This window comes from Tricharina praecox, assembly GCF_024521635.1.
Source record: "Tricharina praecox strain CBS 144465 chromosome Unknown BZA05scaffold_12, whole genome shotgun sequence".
Classification (NCBI taxonomy): Eukaryota; Fungi; Ascomycota; class Pezizomycetes; order Pezizales; family Pyronemataceae; genus Tricharina; species Tricharina praecox.
This window is the reverse complement of record NW_026250414.1, coordinates 845,809-869,194: the sequence shown is the minus strand read 5'-3', so window position 1 is coordinate 869,194 and position 23,386 is coordinate 845,809. Positions and strand designations below refer to the sequence as shown.

Here is a 23,386-nt window from a genome sequence, read left to right as displayed (position 1 = left end):
TCTCCCCCTCTCTCAACCACCAATTAGGAGGCCAAGGCATGGGCTGACGCCAAAGCCACCGACAAGAAGCACCGGTACAGTCAGAAACCTCGTGCTTTATGCATCGTATGACGGCGGTCTCGGCATCGAAGTAGTATGCTATCCCACCTAGGCAATAGCCGGCATAAATTGGGATCCTATGTCGGGCACTAGGGAGTTATCCTCGCCAAAGATGGAGGTGATTATTGGGGTGCAAACAGCATAGTCGTACGGCGTAAGTGAAATGTTATCCATGGTTTTGAATTCAGGTTTTAGCTGGTGTTTGAGCAGGGCCGACAATCAGAAGAGCCTAGTCCAGGACTCCGGGTGTGCCCTTGAAGCCATCACTAAATTTGCTTCAAACTCGATCACGTGAAGCAGAGTCCCACTGGGTACCAACAGGCAACAACTGATGGTAATATATTGGTTGGTTGTGTCCGGGCAGGTGGGAATGTCCACAGAGAATGGGAATAGAGCACCAGAAGCAAAAGTCACATTGGCCCGGTATTTTTAAGGCCTGTGGGGGGCAGACATTGCAATCATACATGGATACTCGCTCGCCATGCGTAGCCTCATATTCCCGCTCCATGAGAAATCATCCTCAAGATGGTCTAGATTATATAATCACAGTGGGGTGGGAGACGGGCAAGTATCTGCCATGATCTAGTAAGGTTGAATGCAAAGATGATGGAACAAAAAAAATAGACGGTCTAGATTATGCTGCATAGGAGCCTCAGGTCCTGATCACATATTTTGTCTAATTAGGTATCCTAAAAAACGACAGGGAGACATTGAGCAGTTACTGGACATCATGCTGCTCATACTGAAGGGCTTTACTCTACATACTAGAGTGCTTATCTTTAATTAGCCTTTTTTCTTTCTAATTCGAGACACACTCATGATTGGGCAAGCTCAGAGGTGCATTGACCTGAGACCCAAAAATATCGAATCCTGATCTGCAACTCTGAGACACACAATAAGGGTAACTTGCAACCCTGAGGCTCAAATCTGCAGACCTGAATGTATGAGCTGTGCCAGCTTTAGCCACGCCCAATGAATGTTATGAGTCGGGAAATACCTATTTCCCCTACACGGTTCGGACTACTGCACTTCTCATAGATACTGCCCAGAGAATCACCGAGTTTCTCAGGATTCAGGAATCTACGACGTTGGGATATGGAGACCTAACAACTTACGATTTCTCCAGAAAAGAGAGCGGAGTACTAGAAGAGCCCTCACCTAGTGAACACGCACCGGGATACTGGATAGTTTAGATGTTGGGCGCGGGGCTGCGAGCTCCCTTGAGAATCCCCCTGATATCAACTCTGGCCTGTATCACAAGTCTAAGATGATGGTTCGTGCGCAGTGGATGGGCGTTGGATTTCCTGCCAGGTCAAACTCGCTCTCACTGCAGCTACCTGCTAAGCAGGCCACGTCACTCAGCTGACGAGTTGATTCTAAGAACCACTAGCTACAATCAACTATATTGCGTAGTTAAGTTGCGTGCGGGTGTCGATGAGACAGTCTATCACAAGTATCCTGCGACGTGTCCAGCTATGTGAGTTGTCTGGAAGGCGTCTGCAGATATCCATTACGTAGAATCTCTGACCACCGTGATCCAATCGTGCGTCATCTCGTTATCATCGATATGCCCCCAACTCAAACCTGCGCAGTATTTGCTGGCTTGCCAGGAATGAATGGCCACTACATTGATGTCTCTGGTATTACAGGAAGTCCGGCTTGTCAGCTTACGGTGATTAACGTAGGTGGAGTAGTTACTGTACTGACATCAAGTGCCCGTGTTGTCATTCACTAATAGGCGATTCCGACTGCATATGTATAGTGTGCTACGTGCCTTGTAGCGAAGTTTGGCGGGCTAAACTTTCAGGTGCCTCAGCTATCTGAAGCATAGCTTCAGAAGTTCAGATGAACTCCGCTCGAATATCGGTGTTAGGGTAAAGCCTCCAATGGAAGACTTCTCAGTCTCCGTTTGAATAACTGAGGCAATGCGGTGATTCCGAGCTGAGTAGCGATGGTGGTGACCGTAGTAGCTGAAGGCGCGGTTGAGTAAACGTTCCAAGATTTTCACCTCACTCACCAAACAGACACCGAATGGAAAGGGGCTCCTTCATCCGAACACCACAGGTTGGATTAGAACTTACTGTGCATTTAAAATTTAGCGACCAATAGAAGTGGCTACTTTAAGCTCAACGCAAGTTACCTTCTGTGCTTCTGAGAGTTGGCGACCAATTGTTGTGGACCATGGTGGCGGCTCAGGACCACTTTAGGTTCAATCAACCTTTTGTGCTTCTACAAGTTGGCGACCAATCCAATAATACAGTATAAGAAGTCGCGCAGAGCCCCATCTTCGGGAAGCTAGAAGCACATCCCTCCCACATAACCAGTCGACTCCCCGTAATTCATGCTCGCTTCTATAATCAGGACGAACAGCAACCATGTATCTTTCGGCCCGTGGAATTCACTCTTGCGATATTGATAAAACCCCGAGGGGCAGACATCGGCGTTGTCAGAATGTTTTCAAAGCGCTACTCTATGAGAAAGGAAAGTCTTACAGCTCCCTCGGCCCCAAATACTGAAGACAAATCCCACATATTTACCGATCTGTGCTTCCAGCTGTTCGCTACTGATCTTATTCCTTATCCAAACTGCTCTTCCCGCTGATGCCGTGTTGTTACTGAACCACCGCGTCGCTATTATTCGCCGACGAATATTGTCTCGGCGGTATCGACATACCATGGACTAACCTCAGATGTTGGGCGAGGTTATCCTTTCGACTGAAGCTTTTGGCCCTGGCGCAACCTTTCACCTTGCAAAAGAACCGGACCGGTGGGGACGACAGGGCTTGGGATGAAGCGTCTTGATATGCCGCTGAAGCTGCTGGAAGGATCCACCGCAAAGGCGGCACAATTTCTTGGTCGCTAATTTTCTAAACCACGTCGAAATCAGCCTCGGGATCATGATGGTCACTCCGAACTTCCATGTATCAGCTTACAGGACGGCTGCGGGGACAGTGAGGGAGGCGGTCGAATGACCAGCAGTACGTCGAACCCTAGGGGATTGAAACCTGACAATATTTCTATGTAATTATCTCTATCTCAGCTGCCTGGTCTTTGAATTAGAGGTTTCGGCAATATCACAAACTCACCCGGTATTAGTGCGCTGAAATCTTGGATAGGATGCATTGCTTGCCTCCGCTTCGGAAACAATTTTATCGATACGATGAATCGAGGAACCCAATAGCTTTGGCGCTTCCAAATGCCCCTCCGCGAGCGACCTGGCAGTGTCGGTTTGATGCGGCGGTGCAGCCGAAGTACCCGACGCTTCACCGTGAGGGAACAGGCCGCCGCCTTCCATGTCCATGCTCCAGACGTGAGACGACGCGAAATACTCTTCCTCCGAAGCCGCAAGATGGGCCGAAGCTCTCGACGTCTCACCATAAAGGGACTGGCCACAACCTTCCACCTCCGATACCACGCTCCTAGCATGCGCCGATGCGAAAGACTCCTCCGAGACGACAGTGTTTGCTGAAGTACCCGACGCTTCACCGTGAGGGAACAGGCCGCCGCCTTCCATGTCCATGCTCCAGACGTGAGCCGACGCGAAATACTCTTCTTCCGAAGCCGCAAGATGGGCCGAAGCGCTCGACGTCTCACCATAAAGGGACTGGCCACAACCTTCCACCTCCGATACCACGCTCCTAGCATGCGCCGATGCGAAAGACTCCTCCGAGACGACAGTGTTTGCTGAAGTACCCGACGCTTCACCGTGAGGGAACAGGCCGCCGCCGTCCATGTCCATGCTCCAGCCCTGCGAAGTCGTGTGCATGCTCCGTGCGTGTGTTGCCTCGCTTTGTGCTGATACGAAATACTCCTCCCAAGCCACAGGATCTGCTAAAGTACTCGACGCTTCACCGTGAGGAGACTGGCCAAAACCTTCCACCCCCGACGACATGTGCATGCTCCGGGCGTGTGGCATCTGGCTTCGCGCCGATACAAAATACTCTTCCTCGAAGGCCACAAAAGCTGTCGCGATGTTCGACACTTCATCGAGGGGGAATCGGAAATAATCCTTTGTCTTCGGCGCCGACGAACTGCAGGACGTCTGCAGCACGGGTCCACCATGCGAAAGTTGGAATAGCTCGTCCTCCTGCGCCGATGAAAAACTGCCTGCTACATCGCTTATCACAGCATCTGCACGAATGGCGCAGCCGCCTCTCTCTTTTGCCGACATTAAAACTGCGACATTCATAGTCTGGGTGGCAGTGGATCTGAGCTCCGGCGTGTATGTTGCATCCGTGGTTGCTTTCAAGCTCGCTTCGTCACGCTAAGAGTAAAGTTATTAAGGCGTCGCTTCGGAGATTTCTTAATACTCTTACACTGCAATGGAAGTCTTCAGAGCCGACGTTGAGTCGGTAGTCGTGTGGTGCTGTGTTCATTCTGCTCAGCCGTGTCATTCCCGGTTGTGTTTAATTGGCAGTAGTCTGGAAAAGCGGAGTCGGCAGGATATAAGAAGAAAATTGTTGATGTTTCAAGAGATTTTGGAGGTGGGCATGATCGGTATGAAAGATATGTTCTACGGGTTCAAGCGGAGAACCCCACGAATGGTCGGGCCGGGGAGAACTCAAATTTCGTCGTCAATAAAATGCATTACTCTGATCTGTGGACATTGTTGACCTGAATGATGATGCACTCCCTTTCGGAGTCTCACGAGGGGGCGGATTTTTGGTTATAATTAGCTGTGAATACCTGCTTCTGTTCACTTACAGACTGTCCTGTAAACAACGACTGACTGGGCTGCTAATGGCCTCCTCATTGGTCCATGGTTCAGGTCAATGTATGCCAGGTCTTGCTCCTACATAGCCAGCACATACAACTGCAAATTACGCAAGCTAGCATGTCAGCCAGCAGACCAACGCAGAGGGAGCAGGCCGCTTCGTTCATACAATGGCACTCTTCCATTTCCGCCATGGCAACTAAGCTATTCAAACTCTATCTCCAGCGGATAGCGGTCCGATGGAGTGTCTTATTGCTGCTGTTAAACGTGCGTTTGACCGTCACAAGCAAAAGGCGAAGGGCGACGATGGCGATGTTGGAAGCGAGCGTTTTCCGAAGATAGCTCTTACAAAGGTCTCTGTCCACCCAAGCCGTCCGACTGCATATTTTTTGAAACCCGTTTTTTTGGTCCCAGCCTGGGAAGTTACTGAGGCATTAAGAAGCTTTGGCGATCAAGCGGTAGACACATGAGGGATAAGGCTGGTGTCACCACGTTTAGTTGCTGCTCCATATGCTGTCACTCCAAGTGGGTGAGGACCACTCCTTCGCCATCACACCCTCCTTTGGTCTTCGCCAGGCCATTCTACAATTTATCGCCAGGCCATCCTGGGCTTTCTCGCCACCGCTGCTGAGGGAATGCGAACCCCGGAGGCCGCTAAGGAAGTCGCAGCCAGTGAGCGTCGGAGTGGTGGTTGAGGGAACGGGAAGAGAAGCAAACGGAAAGAAGGCGACAGGAGGAGGAGGAGGGGGAGGAGGATGAATGCACTGGGTTGAGGAATCAGGGTCATTCTGGCTGTTCCTCCCCACACTCCCATCTCACCGGTGCAGTCAGACCCCGTCTAGCTACCTGAAGCGAAGCACCACCGAGAGAAAGCGAGCCCAGACTTGTACATGGATGGAGATCCGCAAGGCACTAGACCTCACCTGTTACCTTAATATTAGCAAAAACATTAGCATAATCTCTGGGGCCGGAAGAAAGAATTCTATTCTACTCGTACCTCGCATATTGTCTGCCCGCTTTTGGGAGTCTTTTAACCTGGTACATAGCAGTTCGCCTACCACCGTCGAGGTTGCGCGACTGGCGCGACTGGCGCGACTAATAGCCGATATATTTAGCGTCCACAGCTGGTATGTAACCTCCGATTAAGCGGAATAGAAACCCCTGTGCGCTGCCAACCGAGGCCTCCCCCGGTCATCCCGCACGACTCAGGCTAGTAGCTCGGCGGTCCTACACACTTTCCGGCTGCCAAGGTGAAGTGGCAACGATGATTTTTCATAGGCGAGTTAGCGAATGAGAACTTCGATCGTTGAGAGGGCTGAGGCTATCCTCCTCTATATCCTGATCGTCATTTGAATGAGTGCGTGGTTTCATCCGATATTAATACTGCCGTGAAATAGCCATCAAGGTTTCATCAGCCTACTGCCGCCTCAGCCTTCTGTCGTCTCCCTCCATGTAGTTCCATCCGCACAGCGTCGACGAGAGCGGTATCCCCTCGGCCCTCCCACAACACACCATTTGCAAGACACAGCACATCGCCTTCACTTTCGCGGTCGATAGTACCGATACAGCCGAGCCTGACTCCTGTCCGCCTCGGCGATTTGCCTTGTCGACTCGTCCGCGTCTTCATCAATGTGGTGAATTAACCTGTCATCCTCTCGAGCAATTCTATCGAGTCATCCGCTCATCACATAAAAACCTGAACATCATTATTTCGCGAAACACTTTTTCTATACGCATAAAATCGGCTTGCGAATCTTCTATGTAGCTGTAAGATACACCCTACTGGGGAATTAGAACCCGCCTTGTAAACCCTCGATCCTGCCGAATACACGTTCATGTACGCGCAGAATGGGTTACGCATTCCATATTCTGTTAGATGGAGTTGCCCTGCGGATAAATGGTATTCCGTTGCGGAATGTAGGAATCTCTACAGCGTAATTTGCCCATTCCTGCTAATCACGATACAGACGAGGCCAATCTGTCGCAAGGCACTCGTGATCAGCAAATTTCGCCTGCCTTCTGGAGAGCTTGAGGCCTTGCTGTATGGCAGCCTGGGGAAGTACTCACAGTGAATCTTATCCCGAGTGCACACATGAAAACCCACCAGCAACAGCCCACTGTTTCGGAGTATTAGTTCTCCAGCTCAGCCGCTTTTCTCGGTTGTTGGTTGCCTACTATTGCAGATAGAAACTCCTGGCTGGGCAGCCACACCGCTGCGCTGGGTGCCGGCCGTGGCGCGCCGCGGCACGGGCGGCTCGGATATTTCGTCACGCCGCATCACAATCCTGGAGGTCGTGGGAATGTACTCCGGCGACGATATGTCTGGGATGCCCCGTTCGGTTTCGTGGGTGTTGGGGGTGTTGGGGGTGTTCTCCGGCGGTAGTTCGGCGTTCCACCGCTCAGGGTCCGGCGGGGGTCCGCCAATGCTACTACTACCGCGCCTGGCGACCGGGCGGGGGATTTTGATGAGGCACATTCCAATGATCGTTATGGGATAATGCTTAACATCGGTATCGGATGCTGCCAGGTCGTGTGTTTGGATGAAGTTTCCACAAGACTGCTCGGACCAACGGTGGACTTTATAAGAACTGCAGTACATTAGTGCTCTAAACCTAGCGAATAGGAGGAAACCAGATTTTCTTGAGGAGCTTGAGCTTGAGCTTGAGCTTGAGCTTGAGCTTGAGCTTGTTTAACGTTTACGCTGGGTGCCAACGGGGTTGAAACTTGAAAGGGACTTTTTCCGTGAAGGAAGTTGGAACGCTGAGCTTGAGCTTCAGATTAAACTCTTGCGGGGCGTCCATGGCTCTTGTATTGCAAGGGCATCCACCGATAGCCAAATTGACAGATCGGCTGGTACTGTCGGGATGAGAATGCTCGACACTGGGTGTACAGGACAGAAATACCAATGAGTGGCCCCAGCTCTTCATCCGTTTGTGGTCTTTCTGCTTTCTCCATTCTCTTACGGGCGTGGGTTCGCGTTTGGCAAGTAATTGGATGATTCCTTGAGGGCCTCGCTGTCGTCGGGCGGTGGACCGATGTATACCAGTGAAGTTTAAAACGCGAGTGATGTCGGAGAATGCCCGTCGTCACTGATCCTCGACGCATTCATTCGAACCTGTATCACACTTCAATTCGAGTATACGATCCTTTTTTTTCCTCGTGGTAGGTCCGCGGCGATCTCATCAATGATGGCTCGCAATGTTCATTGAACTGCTTTGGGTTCACTAGTATCGGATACCTAGACTGGGGATATTATCCGTAGAGGGATACCAAGGGAAGAAGAACAGATGAGCGAGCAGTCCAGAGGTGAAGACAGGGCGATGAAAGCTGTCTTCTTGTACAATTCTCATCATTCTAGATGATCGTGCGGAGGGAATGGACAAAAGATAACGAAGCAAGGAAACTCGGAGCGGCATGGAGTGGGGGCATGAAGTTATCGAAAAGCACATTTCTAGTATCAAATGGCTATACTGGAAAAGATTTTTCTTTTTGGGCCCGAGCCTCGACGTCCCGAGTGATTGGACCGAAATTTCCCTCGAGGCTCGAGGAAGAAAAACTCACCAGTTATCGCCGCCCATGACCTTCTCCCCGCAACTGCGCCGGATGCAGAACACGGCACAGACTCGGCCAACAATAAACCCCGCCCAAAAATCTTGGGGGATTGCAGCCTTGTAGGCAGTGCTGCACACGGACCTGAAGACCAGGAATAATATGCAACCCTGAGGAGTCATGAGCGACGCCGGATCGAATCAAACCTAATGGTGTCGATGACTCGAGAAATACTGACCCCATCCACAGTTTCCATCATACATATGAAGCCAGCAACAGGCATTGCCGGGAGGTACCCGTGCATAATCTTTGGACTACACAATGCGATTTTTGAGCGTTACCTTATTTCGATTCGTCTCTTATCTCCCTTTCACAGCCTGGTCAGGTCCGCGAGCCCACACGACCGAAGGTTGAGAGCGCAGGGAACGCCAGACCTGAATGAAATCAAGGCACTGTAGGACGGGGAGGACAAATTCCTATGACGGGGCGGAATGGGGTCAACCTGGACTGCGGTAAGGAAACGACGGCAAGCACTGAGTAAAAAATGGGCCGCCATGAGGGCTCCTCAGGAGGTATACTCGTTGCCTAAAGCTAATCAGTAGACGAATGATCTAATCCGGTGGATTTATGATGAAACCCACTGCCACCGAACAGATCTGCTGCCCATAACAACAAACCGCAAACCTCCTTGCCAGCGGGCGGCCGCCACCTCGTTCATCTGAAAAGTTGACGTTGTAATCTCCTTATTGATGGATGGTCGTCTAAGCCGATTTAGAAAACAAACGCCGTAGGTCTAGGGGTAGGCCCCGAGCTGCTAGGAGGGCAACCACAGGTCTGTGGTCTCCCGCGAAGATCCAGCGGTTCATTGTCTTCAAAATCTCTGAAAACTCACATGAGAGGAGCCCCTGATCGTTTGACATAATGCAACCTCCGGAGATCAATACTACGCATGCTACTACGCATGCGAGATAAATATTGTGCAATAATGTGGTGCGCTGGGCACGAGTCGCCCGACACGGTTTGTAACAGTCTTCACGCAAGCTGTCCTAGCTGGAGTAAACTTGGTAAGACTGACCGCAACAGCCACGATCTCAGAGGGATAATCACCCATGTGTCCCTCGCTGATTTGATGAATTTTTGAATTGGCCTCGGTGGATGTGCTTCTAAGATTAATTGTGCTTTTGGAGTAGTAAAGGCACAGTGAGCTTGATGTGCTGCTGGCAACTTCTCCGCACTCCGACGCAAACTCCGGGACATGAGCAGCAGGCTGAGCCGCAACTTCTCATTCTTATAATGAGTGTTGGTCACTGTCATCTACTCCCGGGGTCCCAATCCTCTTAGCTCACAATCACTCGATCGAAACTTCAATGGAAACGGCCAATGTTTTCCTGTAAGGACTACACTCCGGGACAACAAATCCTCCCCCGACCAGAAGATCGCATCCTCGTCCTCCTCCTCCTCCTCCTCCTCCGGTCCACGGACTCATCGTTGAACAACCTCCCTACTCGCGAACCAAAGGTTCTATCTTATGGACTGTTCTCAAATGTTGGTCGCGATTATCCTTTCGATTGAAACTTTTAGTCCTGGGGCAACCTTTCACCCCGCAGAAGTACTTCTGAGGCTCTGTCGGCAGCGTTTGAGGATGCACTGTCATGATGTGCCGCCTAAGTTGTACGACCGGCTCGTGGCAGTAAGGGCAGCGGGGAACATCCCGTCGGCCAGTGTTCTGCGGGCTCCTGGGGCGCAGTCAGGGTCAACGTACATACAACAAGAGCCATTCCGAATCATGGGTGCAAAACTTACCTTGCTTCTGCGGGGGCAGAGTATTCGACGGCGACGACGTTGGCGTTATGCTCATCAGGGGCAAGCTGATATCTGCACGGCAAACGAGTAAGCTTCCATCCTGAGCTGTCCAATCTTCACGGGCTAGTAACTCACCTGGTATCATGCCTAACTGGATATTGTCCACCGTAGTAGGAGACGTCCACCGCCGCTCCGGGAAAGGGTCCGTGATTGCTCTGGTATCCGGCACCGGACGGCGGCCCCAGCTCATCGTTATACCGAGTATAGTGCTGTCGATGACCCTCGCCGGGACACCTAAGGCTGTCAGTTTTCCTACCGAAATTGCCGGATCGATACGATATAGATACACACCGATAACGAAGCATGCCCAACTCACGTGAGTCCACGGCCCTGTGCTGGCATTCTGGATAGTGAACCACCCCGAAAGCCACGGACCCCATCGAGGTGCCAGGCGCTCTATTCAATGGGACCCAAGCAGAACCATTCTCACCATACTATGGGCTAGGTTAGTATAAGGTGGAGGCAGAGCGGAGCTTGTTTCGATCATCTTACCCCTCCATGTGCAATATGTTCGTGGTTCATTTCGGCGATTATCGTGTTGCCGTCCATCGGACGTCCGCCGTGTCCTTATTAAGTTTTTCTTGATCGGCGATAGTCAATATAAGAGCAGCAGGCGACGGGGTTTTATAAGCGGAATTGTGAGTGGGAAGGCTCGGTAACAGACGAGTGCTCTACTAGATATCGACCGTGGGATTATATACACACGTTAGACCTTTTATTTCCTTATTCTTGCGCCAGTGCGCGTTCTGTTTATGATGCGGGTCATATGTAGCATACCGGACGGATCAGCCGAATTCATAATTCACCAGCTCCACTCGACCTGCATAGTTTTCAGGTTCACGAGGCTTACATAATAGCATGCCGCACCTTTCCCCGATCAATGGATACAGGTGAGGTGGCCTTGGCGTTTCTTGCATCCGGATATCCAGTACAAATGAGCATCTCAGGACATGGACGACTGTGCACAACTGGGGTCTTATTGGTTGTAATCCGTCCAGCATCTCAGTTCGTGCTCAGTAGAAATGTCAGGTCCTCGTAAATAGTATGTGCGAACTCATCAGGGTAGTATGCACCTACTAGTATTCACACGATCACAATTTCTACCAGTTGGATCTCGAGCCTCGAGGCGACGGCGGAAATACTACCTAGACCGTTCTCTATTCGTTCCAGCTTCTAGCGGGTACATATGTACACAGAAAAACTACGGACGCAAAACCTCATTGCCCCTCTAGCTGCTAGTTGTATGATAAGAGTGTTCGGTAGGGGGGTTCTTCTTCTATTCGGTTTTTGCCCGCTACCGATCACTCGGCGAATGGCACGCATTTTTTGCGCCATGCCGACATCGTCCGCGACGCACAGCTGTCGGATCTCGAATGAGAACCTCGCCGCATGATTGGTTAAAGCTCGCTGTGCTGCCTAGGTAGGATCAAGCCAGGCTGCCTGGCTGTGCTACAGGTGCTGTCCTGTCTATTATTCCTCCCACTCAGAACATATGTACGGAGCGCAATCCCCAGGCGGGATATGGAGTTAACTGGATACTTGACCGCAGACGTCGCTCGCCGTCTATCTCACTGTCGTACATGATCGCACTCACTCAGCGCCCACTCAGCGCGGTTCTTTACCCCGGTCCCATACCCTATACGCGCATCGAGTCACTCTGCGCTTTTTGAGTAACATGGATTTGTTGGTTTGCTTTCCTACCTACCGATTCCAAGGCAAGGGGAAATAAATGCATTTATCCTGAAGGCTAAAACAGCAAGCAGGGTGTCTCCCGAGTGGGGATTGTATGTACCGCGCCAAGGTCGGCCCGTCGACGTTGAACGGACTTCTAGTAAGTACAGACCAAAATAGTACTTGCCGACGTACCGTAGGATCATTGGTGGTGATCACCCGTGCCGCCGATCAGGAACCGGGCTTCGCCATCGCCGTCGACCCAACCGAGAAAGGTTATGTACTCGAACGGCTGAGGCTGTCTAGACTCCGTCGGCCCGGCTCCCCCACAACATTCCGTCCTGATGCAACAGGCTCGGATGGATGCGTCGTTGAATCAAACAATTCATTCGAGAGATGGTCTTGGTCCTGCCTCTGCTCGCTGTCCCTCATACCTCTCATGTAAGATAATACGGTATTATATACCCTCGTCGGTAAGCGATGCCCACGGCACCGCCACATTAATTATGCGTACAAAACCAAGTTTTTTGAAGCAGTCGGCTGGGCAACAAGAGTTCGACAGAGAGAAAGAGAATGCTTTTCTATTTTATTGAAGCACTGAAGCTCGCTATGGTGCCGATTTCCCAACTTTTATAACGATTTTTTCGTGGGTTATGCGTTCCATCGGTTGAGAAGTAAAATTTTGGTTGGTATTTCAGTGACGAGTCAATTTAATTTAGTGGAAGGTCAACTTATTTTAGTGACGAGTCAATCCATCTCGATAACAAGTCACTAGGTGTGCGCATAGCGAGTCAGTAACTTTTATGACTCAAGCGCAAATTCCACTCATCTGCTCTGCGCTTGTCACAACGCGCGACTGGAGACAAATTAGCCATTAGACAGGTATTCAATGCAAGCAAATCCTCAGTAAAAATATTTCGATGATAGTATTACAATATCTCGGGGTTCTCTCTTTTCTACCCCACTTTCTGTCATGTTGCATTGTCTTCGTTGCATCGACGAATAAAATGCAGAAATTTTGCTGTGGCTGGTGAGGGTAATGCGTACCGACGAAGGTATATAATACCGACGAGGGCGTATGGTTCCTTTTTAGCTCCAGCGCGGGCATATTATACCTTCGCTCATTCATGTTCACATCCGGTTCACGCGTCACCGCCGTATGTATCGACGGGGAAAGTTTGATTTGGCACATGGCCTGCCAGGCCTGTACGACAAGGACAGAAGACTGTTCATTCCACTTCCACCAATAATAACATCGCAGTGCTCTTGCGTCGAATGGTGGTGGGCGAGTGATGTCACATGATCACTTCATGGACGGCTCCATTTGAAACCACTCTACCTAGCTTCCGTAGGGCGTGAGTGGCGCACCCAAAACTAAATGAAATATAAAACCCCACAGAATACCCAAAATAACCGACGGAAGCACCCAGAACTGAGTACAAAATCAACCCCCATAGAATACCCAGAACCACCGACATGAAAACCCCCACTCGTGGCATCACAACCCAGCCAACATCCTCTCAAGCGTTTGCACGATCCCCATCAATCTGACCCGCATTTTCTCGAGTTCCTCCATCTCCTTGGCAAACGCCCGTCTCAGGTCCCGCCAATGCCGCTGCGGGTCGGCATACATCTTCCCAACCTTCTCCACTCCCAGCATCTCGCCGGAAACTATCTTAACGATTCTGTTCAACTCCGCCATGTCGTCGCTTTCGATCAGCTCCTCGACGGCGGATGTCTGCATCCTGTTGTTTGTAAGGACGCCTAGGGAGAGCGCATTCGCGGCTTCGGCTTCACCGCGGAGCGTCCCAACTGCGACGTAGAAGTCGATGCCAACGGTATCGAGGATCAAGGTCTTGCAAAGCATTCTCGGTACGAAGCGAGACACTGGCAGGGAGGGTTCTTCCATATCGGCTTTGCCTTGCTCCTCCTCATCCTCATCCTCATCCTCATCCTCATCCTCATCCTCATCCTCATCCTCATCCTCATCCTCGGACGAGTGCTCATGCAGCTCTCTCGTGCGTGCGAGTTTGAGCTCCTGCAGTTGCGCATCGCGGATGGCTCTGAGGCTGGGCTTGATGATATTCTCGAAGACAAAAGCGGATTCCTCGCCGCGTGGGCGCTCGAGCGACGCTCGGTACGAATGCAGGAACGGGCGACGTCTGCGCCAAAACGCCTGCAGCTTCCTCACTGCTTTCCTAACCGCTGCATCCTCCCATTTCTCGTCGGAATCTCCGGCCTGGCGTCCCGAAGTTACCGGCTGCGACTTCCTAGACTCGATCAGCGAGGCGAGAGTGGACGTAGGAACTTTGCGAATGATCAGGGGGTTGAAAGCGGCGGGCGGAACTTTCTCTTTGATTGTGACGATGACTAAACTGTCTTTGCCTCCATATCGCGCGAACGACGAATGCAGTGGTTCAAGCATGGAGATCGGTGGACGATTTTGAAAGTCGGCGGCGAAGAGATTGCGATTCCAGAAAAGCTATTGATCTCGTCAACTCCACTAACCTAGCATGATAGTAGTTGCGGAGATCCGCCATACCTTCTGCACTCCCCTGATGACATCGGCCGAGTGTGGGGGTGGAGCCTCCATAGTCGCAAGATGGAAGACTGCAATAGCAAGAAGGTTCCGATTTCGTTCTTGGATTCCTTGCCCAAACGCTTCGGCCTTGATATATCTTCGGGTGCCGTACGAGAAGTAGAACGAATCCTCTAGTTGTAGGCGCTCTATCAATTTGATGAGAGATATGAGCAATTCAACCAGGCATTCTCCATAGATTCCCCGTCCTGGTTGTCCCCGCGTGAGCTGATGCGGATGGGTTATGAGGACGGGCAGGTGAATCTTGATCCATGAAGCCGGGAGAACGCATGCAGACTGGCAGGTCCATAGCATCTGCTTCAATCAGCCATGTCGGTTATAGTCAGTTTTCGAGTGCTGGGCCTACTAGAAAAGCTGCTAGCCGCTCAAACATTCCAATGATAGAGTGGAAGCAGGTAAAGTCATTCACAGAGAGGGTTTCGAGTTTTCCCAGGCCCAAGCTCAAGTTGAGTTTCTATTCAGAATCAGCGATGTGCATGAAGAATGCTATATTTGTGACTTACAGCGCCATGGGCCTCGTTGCGCTTGGCATTAAAGATTGCATCCTTGAGGCTTTGGTATGCGTCGTACACTGCATTCTGATTTATCTGTTGCGGATCCAATTTGACACGCACATCCGACCTATAGCGTATCAGCTTTGTGTATGTCTCAAATCGCTTTGCGACTCTCTCGCCTAATATCAATTATCTCGGTTAGCTCAACCCCGTCCATTAAAGTAACATATTTTCAATAGACTGCACATGTGACATGTTGCCTAATCTCATCGTTGCGTAACATATGTTCTTATGATACATTCTCTGCGAGCGGGGCATCGTCGAGAAGGGACCACATACCGAGACTTTCGCAGAGTTGTCGTTGCTCCAAAATTGAGGATAGGTCATTCCTCAGGTACCACTCCCTATCCTTCCGCAAACGATGAAACAGCAATTCCTCGACGCCAACAAATATTGCCGTATATTCTCTTCCCCCTGATGCGATGTTGGACATTGCGTTTTTTGTCGCGTCGCAATCGTGTTGAATGGCTGATCTAAATATTGTCTCCTGCAATAGAGACTCCAGCCAATAGCGCTCTAAGACTCGTCAGAGTTTCTCAGAACCCCCCCCCCCCCCCCCCCCCCCCAAAAAGAAAAAAAAAAAAAAAAAAAAGTATTAACTGACTGGTTGGAAGATGGTTCTTGCTGAAAAGTGTTAGGACTTCTTCGTTGCCAGTCATCCTGTATTTTTTGGTCCGGAAATATACCATACGGAAGCTGCAAACCAAGGAAGACATCATTTGCAGACCCTTTTAAAGAATCGCATTAGCTCAGCGCATCTGTTAATTTCCATCGAGACCGCGATTCATACCTCGATTCTGGACTTGCATTCCACACTGCTCGGCGGAACATGTCTTTTATAGCAAAGGGCCCCGCTTTCGCAATTTCCTAAGCCAAGTGTGAGCTTTGAAGATTCTGCGACCGACTGTAGAAGAACAAACCTCTCGATATGTGCTTGGTGCAGAGATCCTTGGAGAACGGCTCCCATATATTCCTCGCAACTTGTTCCAGACGTCGGAAGAGTTCCAACATCCGCAGCAGAATTTCATTCTGGATTCTGTTTGAAAGATCCTCCGACTTGTGGAGTGACGGACCCGGCGTGCCTTTTTGAAGGGGGGAATACTGCAAGAGCCATGTCTCCTGCTTATCCGGAATGGGGAAAGCACCCATGACAATCGCGGTGGACAGCGGAAGTTCGTGATTCTCGCCTCGATTTGATCCCCAGATATTGACCGTCGTAATTAAGGCTTGGACAACCCCGCGCAGGTCAGTAAGAGCGAGATCTTCACAGCCTCGCAACAAGTCCAACTCGCGCCAGTTAACAACCATCTGGCAATATCGCGTCAGTAGATGAACATGATGAGATGAAGGATGACCAACTAAGATGGCAAGTATATCCTTTTGAAGGCCGTCGTCCAGGCTGGAGAAGACGCCCCACAAGGTGCTAATACGAAGTTTCTCACGTAAGGAAGCCCATTCCGATAGTGCATTAGTAATAGACCAGGGAAGTTCCGGCAACATATCGTACGGCCGAGATTGTGCCTCCTCGCCGGGTTCTCGGTGCAATAAATTAAGAAACCGTTCGAATTCTGTGAAGCGTAAAGGCTGCATAAGATCCTTCAATTCAATACTTGAATAGTTGTGGAAATGCTTCAACCCCAGTTCCAACGCATCTGCAATTCTGCCGTCTGATATGTGCTCGCGGAATGCCTCTCCGTAATTCTGGGTCTTGACTAGGACTTTGACCAGTTGTTTCCCGAGGCGAAACTTGCGTAAGAATTCCTCCTTTTCTCGATCGGACCCGAGGGAGTCGATAACGAATTCCTGGTGGTCCTCTTTTATCCGACCTTGGGCCAAGAGAATAGTGCAAAGCTTGCTGTACGCAGCCACCTGCGATGGCTCCAGGTGTTCTCGATTGGCTCGGAGATACCGAATGAGTGTGTTGAATAGCTCTCCCTGACGGAGCGCTGCCGCCGCTTCGGCATAGGATCCGAGCGTATCGTAGCACTGAAACGCTTTACGCCATGCTCGGCATTTCTTGTACAGTGAAGCCGCCTTGTCGTGGCGTCCAATTTCAACCCAAACGTCTGCAACACCGATTAGTTTTTTTCAGACCACGGAGGAGCTAGTAAGCGGTAGAACCCCACCTCCTGCTTCCTCGATGTAGCTCATATCTTCAAGACAAAAAGCGGCATTTCCTAACTGTGAAGCCTCTCGGAAAAGCTTTACAGCCTCCCTAAAGAGCTCAAGGAACTTGTTGGTAGCGCCCTCTCCTCGATGAATTCGTCCCTCCTCCATCTTCAGATGTGCTCTGGAGATGGTTTGTCCCCGCTCGTCCTTTGCCCTGCGGAAGCAAAAGCTTGCCTACCGTACCGGCATTAATTAAGGACTCAGCAAATATGTTGGAATTCTATCTACTTTCATACCTCTTTGTATAATCCTCTTTGCAGAAACTGGTAACCTTTCTCGGAAAACTTTTTGGGATCACTCGAAACCGCAGGCTTCATCATCTTCAGCTTTTCCTTCACGTCTGGATCATTTCTCCGCACAACATCCACGAGTGGCTTCGCGCCGTCCCTCGCTAATAACTTGACGATAGGCTCCGCGGCTTCGGGGGAGCTTTCGAGGATCCATAGCTGAATCCGAGGTCTTGTGATTGCAACGTAAAGATGCTGAGAAAGGTCACAGATCAGTATTGACTCTATAGTAAGTCACAACCGGGTCCATACCTTGAGCTCGGAGCAAAGCAGTGCGTTCCTCTCGTTCTCCGCCCGGTTACTGCCGGGAACCAGAATATCCTTCAAGGTTCTCAATCCGGCCTGAGTAGGGCTGGAAGAGAAAAAGTCGAGCAGGAACACGTCGTCAAACTCCATACCCTTGCTGTCAAGAATGCTGAGCACCAGCGCTGTGTCTTCGCCGAGCGTGCGCTCGACTACTTTCTTTATGCTGTCGTCTCGAACGAGGATAACCTGTTCTGCTCCGAAATCCGACACTTTCTCAAACACACCGGCCAGGCCGACAAGTCGCTGCGCAAGCACTTCCGAACCCAAGCCAACGAACATGGTGGGTATGGAACCATCGTATTGGCCCCTTTCTTCTTCCATTCTGTCGACCGTTTGGGGGAAACCTAAAGATATCAGCATTGGCATCACATTATGTCACTCGTGGTAGTCGCGCGCCACAAAAACCATGCGATTGAAAAAAGAAAAAAAAAACCTCAATCCAATGAAACACAGAGAAACAGTGAAGAAGCAAAAGCCCCTGACTACTGTGACGCACCTTTGTACAACAGCTCCATAACGAACGAAGCGAGGGAAATGATTCCCTGGTGAGATCTGAAGTTCTTATTGAGCCGGAACAACTTTGGATGGACGAGACTGTCATTGTTTGTCGCCTCAGCCAGCGGCTTGAACTGATTGTAAAACATAGCCTTGACATCGCTGAAGCGGAACGTCGAGTCCCTCGAGATGCATTGCGCCGAGTCACCCGCGAAGTGGACTCCAGTCGGGTTCTTAGCGAGCTTGAGGAGTAAGGTGATGTCTATGCATCGCTGATCCTGCACCTCGTCAACATAGATCTCCTCGAAGAAGGTTTCCATCGTCCGCTTGAAATCCGGTTCCGCCGTCTGTAGGAACTTGAGCAGCGAGGCCACCCGGTCTATCCCGTCCCGATCCCCGTGTCGGGCTTTCTTGCTTTCGTATCGCAGGTAGATGTCATAGACATCTTCTCGTTCCTCGGGCGAGAATGTAGGTGCCTTCTTGCGGCTGAGGGCAAGGTATTCGTGACGTGAAAGACATCCGAGCTCGCCGTCATTGGATATCGATCCTTTGATCACTCCCAAGATCTCGGCGAAAACCAGCCCAGGCTCATAGTGCCGAGAAAAGCTGGACGGGAACTGTCCCCAGTACTCGGACTTGAAAAGTTTAAAGTCAACGACTTGCGATCTCCGCACATAGTGTCCGGCCACATCGGAAATCTCCGGTTTAGCTTTGTCTTCGCGAAACTTCTGACGATTGGAGAATCTGCGCAAAGGACGAAAGTAAGCAAGGGCATCTCCCGGAAAGGAGCAGAGTGCACGAACTCTACTGTATTCTCACTGGAGGAAAGTATTAGCCCGAGTTCATTGCCGACAGGAGAAAAGACTAGATAGCTTACAGCAATCTCAATAGCTGATCGAATGTGCACACCAAAGGGAAATCATCATCCCCAAGACTACCAATCGTCTTGGAAAACATCACACTCTCCTCGTCCAAGGTAAAATCGTCGGATTGGGCCTGCGTTGTGATCGCCTTGGAGAGCTGTGATTCGACCAGCCGCTTCGTGTATATCTTAAGCTTCTCGACGAGAAGCTTTGAGCGGGTGAGGAGAATCTATGCGTCGTATCCGAATCAGCAATGATGGACACTTTAGAGAAACCGTTCGACTCACCTGCCGAGGTGGGGCTTGCCCGATAATGAGCTTCCGAGCCGTGTAATTCCGTACCAGCTTCTGAACTAGGCAGGTCGTTTTTCCTGTTCCGCTTCGGCCCATGATGAGCGTCCCGGAATCTCTGTGCTTGATGACCTCGATTTCCTCCGGAGATGTATCAAACGGAAATTCGGCGTCCGCACTGTTTGTCAGAAAACTGTCCATGACCGGCTTTGTGAACTCGAAGAATTTGTCTGCCACGGATGTCAGAATCAAAACATCCCAAGCGGATAGTATGGACTGACTGTAGTCTTCGAGTCCTCTCCGGTCATCAATCGAGATCGATGGGTAGGTATCGATTGAAGGCCTTCTCTGCGAGTTGTATAGAATAGGCAATTCTATGGGTATGTAAATGCCGGATGCTTCGTCCAACGTAGGAAACTTCGACAAGATCGGGTCATCTTCGGGCTGTAGAATCCTCGTTCTCCACACCATGACCACATGGTCGATGGCTTTGGAAACCTAAGATTTCGTCAGTTACCCCGTTTGAAGACTTGAGGGTTTAATATCTTACATCCACAGGTTTAACGACCCTCCAAACTAAGATACACCACTTAGCTATTCTATCATCTGGCCGGAGGCAAAAAGTGGGGTTACGAACTCTTGATATGCTGCTTGTATCCGCCGTCCTCGGTTGGCCCGGAACCCACCTGCCAAAGTATTCGAAGCTGCCTTCCAACCTCGGCCTCCAGAAGTGGTGGATCAAGGTATTTCCGCTGAGCGGGGGTCCCTGGGAGATTCGAAAGCTTTCCAGTCTTCCACTCTCCGGAAGCCAATATGCGCAGTCGGGCTTCAAGTACCTCCTTGTGACCTATCCAAAAGTTCATCAGTTCTGCTATGATACCCCCCAGGAATAGAAAGGGGATCACACACCACCGAGCATCTGCTTCTGAATATCTTTAAGTGCTGCCGCAGACAGCAGCACCTTCCATAGCCCAATCATTTCCCCAAACAATGTCTCCTCTTTTGTAGGGTTTTCGAAGCAGAATCCACTGTCAGCACGGGCTCTCATGATCCGCTTATCCTTCTCCACCAATGCTTTCGGATCCTTGGAGAGATCATAACACGGACGGCATGGAAACGTCGGTAGAAGCGCCTGAACGATGGCGGGCATCTCGACGCCGCGCACCTGCTCCAAGAGCACCGCTATGGCGCGCGAGGACCTTGGCTGTTGCAGGTGCAGTCCATCCAGCATCATCGCCACGCGTTCCGGGAGCGGCGGGATTTCGGGCTCGAGGACCGAAGATCTTCTCCTGGCCGCAGAAAACGACCTCTTTTCATCTGCATCAAGCCTCCGGATCACCACCGCGGCGGTAGGAGCTCGAGCGTAATGCGGCTGCGGGGCTTCCTGTATCTCACGTTGATGAGTTTCTAGCGCCGCGATGATTTCCGTCAACGCACGCCACTTCTCGACCTCAGTCGCGATTCCGTGGCAGATGGGGCTTCCGGTGCAGACGGAACACAGGCCAACCAACTTCTGCGCCCAAGCATTGGATATCGACGGCATGGAGTTGACAAAATGCACCGAGAAGAGGCTGCGGATAGCTTCCGCTCCTTCTTGCGCCGACGCAACGCGTTCCAGAAGCCCCGGTTTCTCGGCCAACTTGGTGGCGAGCTCCTTAAGTGCAGCGGGCTGCAACGGTAAGGCATGTTTGAGGGCCTCAACGACCAACTTGTCCATCGTATCCGCGTCTGCAAGATCAAACTCGGGGTACGAAAGCATAGAACAGACCAACTCGAGCACCTCACGTGATATGCTCTGCGAGCCCGTACGACGGCCGAGTTCGGCGTGCATTTTCTCGTTGAACGCGAGGAAGTCCAACAGGTGGCTTGTATAATCGTTGAAATCGGTGAGGAAATCAGTTCGGGCCGACTCGTCGGCCAGGAAAGTGCCTATCCGTGCAGCGTGGGATGAGATTTTAGCATGGAGGCTACGATTGTACCGAATACTGGATAGGCCATTTTGGAGGACGATGTGGAAGCAATCCATAACCGTTGGATGAATAGATTTTTCGTTTGTTTGTCCAAGAGATATCGAAGACGTGAACTTGACTTTGTTTTTGGGGGTTATGACGATCAATCAGAGGGACACCGCAAGAAAACATCAAGAGCGGGGAAGGTTGTAGATCGGTGTGGGGACGGTTCATTCCCATCGTATGCCGCAGCAGCAGCGGACCGCCAGCCCTCTGGTTTGCCAACATGGTTGCCAACAAAAGGGAGGAATGTGCACCTGGGGGGATGCCTCCTTCCCAATTCTTCGCCGGTCAGGCTGCCATCAAGATACCTATGTACAGTACCATCATCACCACATCGGACCGTGGACGTGATCTCTGGTGTCATGCAGGCGGCTATTGCAGCCTGTACGAGGCTGCAGAGCTCGAATGCGTCGAATCAGATCTTTAGCGCCGCGACATCAATGTGCATAGATTGCAATGGACGAATCAGCGGAATGTGCGCCAGACATCAACACACGGAGTCGGTTCAAGGGTTGCGACAAGGGTGCCGAGGAAATGATGTAACAGAGCTCTTGCGAACTTCGCCTTCGGAGGCCCGAACATAAACCGTGATAGCAAACAGCATTCCAGCCACACTTCATTCACAACTCGGATAGGGACCCCTAGTTTGCGTGGTGGATTCCAGCTTTGCAGCTCTACTTCGCGGTTGAATGGGCCCTAATTGCACAACAGAATTCTCAAACATGTGAATCTCCATTGCTCCCACAGCATCGCTCCTGTGATCGGTGGTGACGGGAAGGATGGTTTAAATGGAGTAGATCACAACTCCCTATTACGCCATTTTTCTTTCATCTCAAAATGAGCAGAATGCCACGTTTTGTGGATCGGATTCGAATGTTCATGATTGGCGAACACTTTGAGGTGTTGGGTGAGTCGGTGAAGAATCGTTGGTTCGTGGTTTTGTGGTTTGTGGTGTACCATGTAGGTAGATATGTAAGCCACAAGTGTAGCCAACGGGGGATGGCGGTGATTCATAGTGGTATGATGAGCTCACTCTGTTGCACCGCATAAATTGATTCCAAACACACCCAGCTGTGGAGAGCTGTGTACTGTAAAGCTAGGTATCAGCAGATAATAGATTGTATCAGAATTTGCTTGGCCTCCGAACGGGAGGGACAGGAACTGCAGTGGCTGCGTGTCTCCGACTGCGCAGACGGGACACCGGACGGAACCCATCCCGCTTGTTCGCATGGTCTCAAGTGGTGGCACATGGGATGCTCCCTGACCTTAGCGTACCGGTACTCTGCATGCACCGGAAGTGTGGTGTTTCAGACTGCGCGCTTCGCCGCGGCAGTCGGACTGCGCCTGTGGGAGGGGCGCACCGCCAGTACCCACTTTGGCCGGAACGCCTGGTCCCAATACTGCCTTGCCCTTGACTGAGCTCGTCACTCGTGCTCGGCTGGCTGCTGGTCATGGAGAAAAATTGTGATCCCAAACCCCTAGCCGGTTTGTGCAAGCACCGAGGCATTCCATCTCGGAAAAGGTGAAGATTGCGTCCTCAGTGGTTGTGGCTAGGAGTGATACCGCGAGTTACCAGACTTCAGGCAGCAGCCGTGTCACTAGAAAAAGAAAGCGTCCAGTGGTGGAAAAACGCTCTCAGGCGGTATCCAAGAAGGCAGAAGCTATCATTAATCAAAAACCGGTACGTGGACGCAATGATCGCCAGATACATTGAGAGGTAATCGAGAAGCTCAGCGCTGTACAATCCCCCTACGGAGATGAAACATGCAGGGGATAGGATATCTTCAACCACCGATATGCACGCCGGAGACGGAAAACAGCGGTATCCAATCGTTGCGGTCAGCCACCTCCTCACAAGTACTGACAAGGGAATCACGGCTCACGATGGCTACCAATATGTACTGACAAGAATGTGC

General features: G+C 51.0%; 4 protein-coding genes across 4 annotated transcripts; all 4 read right to left on the bottom strand.

Moving 5' to 3' along the window:
* Nucleotides 1-6,545: 6,545 nt before the first annotated feature.
* On the bottom strand, nt 6,546-8,198 carry BZA05DRAFT_436393 (uncharacterized protein). Its single transcript, XM_051486408.1, has 5 exons — nt 7,548-8,198; nt 7,444-7,496; nt 6,988-7,400; nt 6,880-6,929; nt 6,546-6,790 (listed from the first exon to the last, which is right to left on the bottom strand). Exons 1-5 carry the CDS (start codon nt 7,737-7,739, stop codon nt 6,740-6,742), a joined length of 759 nt encoding a protein of 252 aa, XP_051339509.1. The 5' UTR covers nt 7,740-8,198; the 3' UTR covers nt 6,546-6,739.
* A 1,492-nt stretch (nt 8,199-9,690) lies between these two features.
* BZA05DRAFT_398606 (uncharacterized protein) lies at nt 9,691-11,030 on the bottom strand. Its single transcript, XM_051483727.1, has 5 exons — nt 10,717-11,030; nt 10,516-10,658; nt 10,300-10,458; nt 10,165-10,236; nt 9,691-10,097 (listed from the first exon to the last, which is right to left on the bottom strand). Exons 1-5 carry the CDS (start codon nt 10,771-10,773, stop codon nt 9,863-9,865), a joined length of 666 nt encoding a protein of 221 aa, XP_051339508.1. The 5' UTR covers nt 10,774-11,030; the 3' UTR covers nt 9,691-9,862.
* Nucleotides 11,031-13,295: 2,265 nt separating this feature from the next.
* On the bottom strand, nt 13,296-15,179 carry BZA05DRAFT_49281 (uncharacterized protein). Its single transcript, XM_051488355.1, has 4 exons — nt 14,998-15,179; nt 14,841-14,948; nt 14,438-14,788; nt 13,296-14,377 (listed from the first exon to the last, which is right to left on the bottom strand). Exons 2-4 carry the CDS (start codon nt 14,865-14,867, stop codon nt 13,394-13,396), a joined length of 1,362 nt encoding a protein of 453 aa, XP_051339507.1. The 5' UTR covers nt 14,868-14,948; nt 14,998-15,179; the 3' UTR covers nt 13,296-13,393.
* BZA05DRAFT_49224 (uncharacterized protein) lies at nt 15,097-21,588 on the bottom strand. The gene is made up of 16 exons (XM_051488354.1): nt 20,368-21,588; nt 20,096-20,305; nt 20,009-20,034; nt 19,740-19,956; nt 19,456-19,688; nt 19,183-19,397; nt 19,109-19,123; nt 18,307-19,049; nt 17,757-18,154; nt 17,454-17,699; nt 17,175-17,391; nt 16,408-17,114; nt 15,969-16,356; nt 15,839-15,915; nt 15,653-15,776; nt 15,097-15,564 (listed from the first exon to the last, which is right to left on the bottom strand). The coding sequence occupies exons 1-16, from the start codon at nt 21,482-21,484 to the stop codon at nt 15,278-15,280; spliced, it is 5,220 nt and encodes a 1,739-aa protein (XP_051339506.1). The 5' UTR covers nt 21,485-21,588; the 3' UTR covers nt 15,097-15,277.
* Nucleotides 21,589-23,386: the final 1,798 nt, after the last annotated feature.

Excerpts from the sequence above, each read along its gene's own strand:
- BZA05DRAFT_436393 (XM_051486408.1), bottom strand. The coding sequence starts at position 7,739 with ATGAAGAGCTGGGGCCACTCATTGGTATTTCTGTCCTGTACACCCAGT. Across the intron at positions 7,401-7,443 it reads AAGCTCCTCAAGAAAATCTG|TTCTTATAAAGTCCACCGTT; the intron begins GTTTCCTCCTAT and ends AATGTACTGCAG. Across the intron at positions 6,791-6,879 it reads CACTCGGGATAAGATTCACT|ATTGGCCTCGTCTGTATCGT; the intron begins GTGAGTACTTCC and ends GCCTTGCGACAG.
- BZA05DRAFT_49281 (XM_051488355.1), bottom strand. The coding sequence starts at position 14,867 with ATGTTTGAGCGGCTAGCAGCTTTTCTA. Across the intron at positions 14,789-14,840 it reads AGCGGCTAGCAGCTTTTCTA|ATGCTATGGACCTGCCAGTC; the intron begins GTAGGCCCAGCA and ends TGATTGAAGCAG. Across the intron at positions 14,378-14,437 it reads TCATCAGGGGAGTGCAGAAG|CTTTTCTGGAATCGCAATCT; the intron begins GTATGGCGGATC and ends CGAGATCAATAG.
- BZA05DRAFT_398606 (XM_051483727.1), bottom strand. The coding sequence starts at position 10,773 with ATGGACGGCAACACGATAATCGCCGAAATGAACCACGAACATATTGCA. Across the intron at positions 10,459-10,515 it reads TTGGGCATGCTTCGTTATCG|GTGTCCCGGCGAGGGTCATC; the intron begins GTGTGTATCTAT and ends TGACAGCCTTAG. Across the intron at positions 10,237-10,299 it reads CCAGTTAGGCATGATACCAG|ATATCAGCTTGCCCCTGATG; the intron begins GTGAGTTACTAG and ends TTTGCCGTGCAG.
- BZA05DRAFT_49224 (XM_051488354.1), bottom strand. The coding sequence starts at position 21,484 with ATGGATTGCTTCCACATCGTCCTCCAAAATGGCCTATCCAGTATTCGG. Across the intron at positions 19,689-19,739 it reads GAGAGGACTCGAAGACTACA|ACAAATTCTTCGAGTTCACA; the intron begins GTCAGTCCATAC and ends CATCCGTGGCAG. Across the intron at positions 17,700-17,756 it reads TGCTTTGCTCCGAGCTCAAG|CATCTTTACGTTGCAATCAC; the intron begins GTATGGACCCGG and ends GACCTTTCTCAG.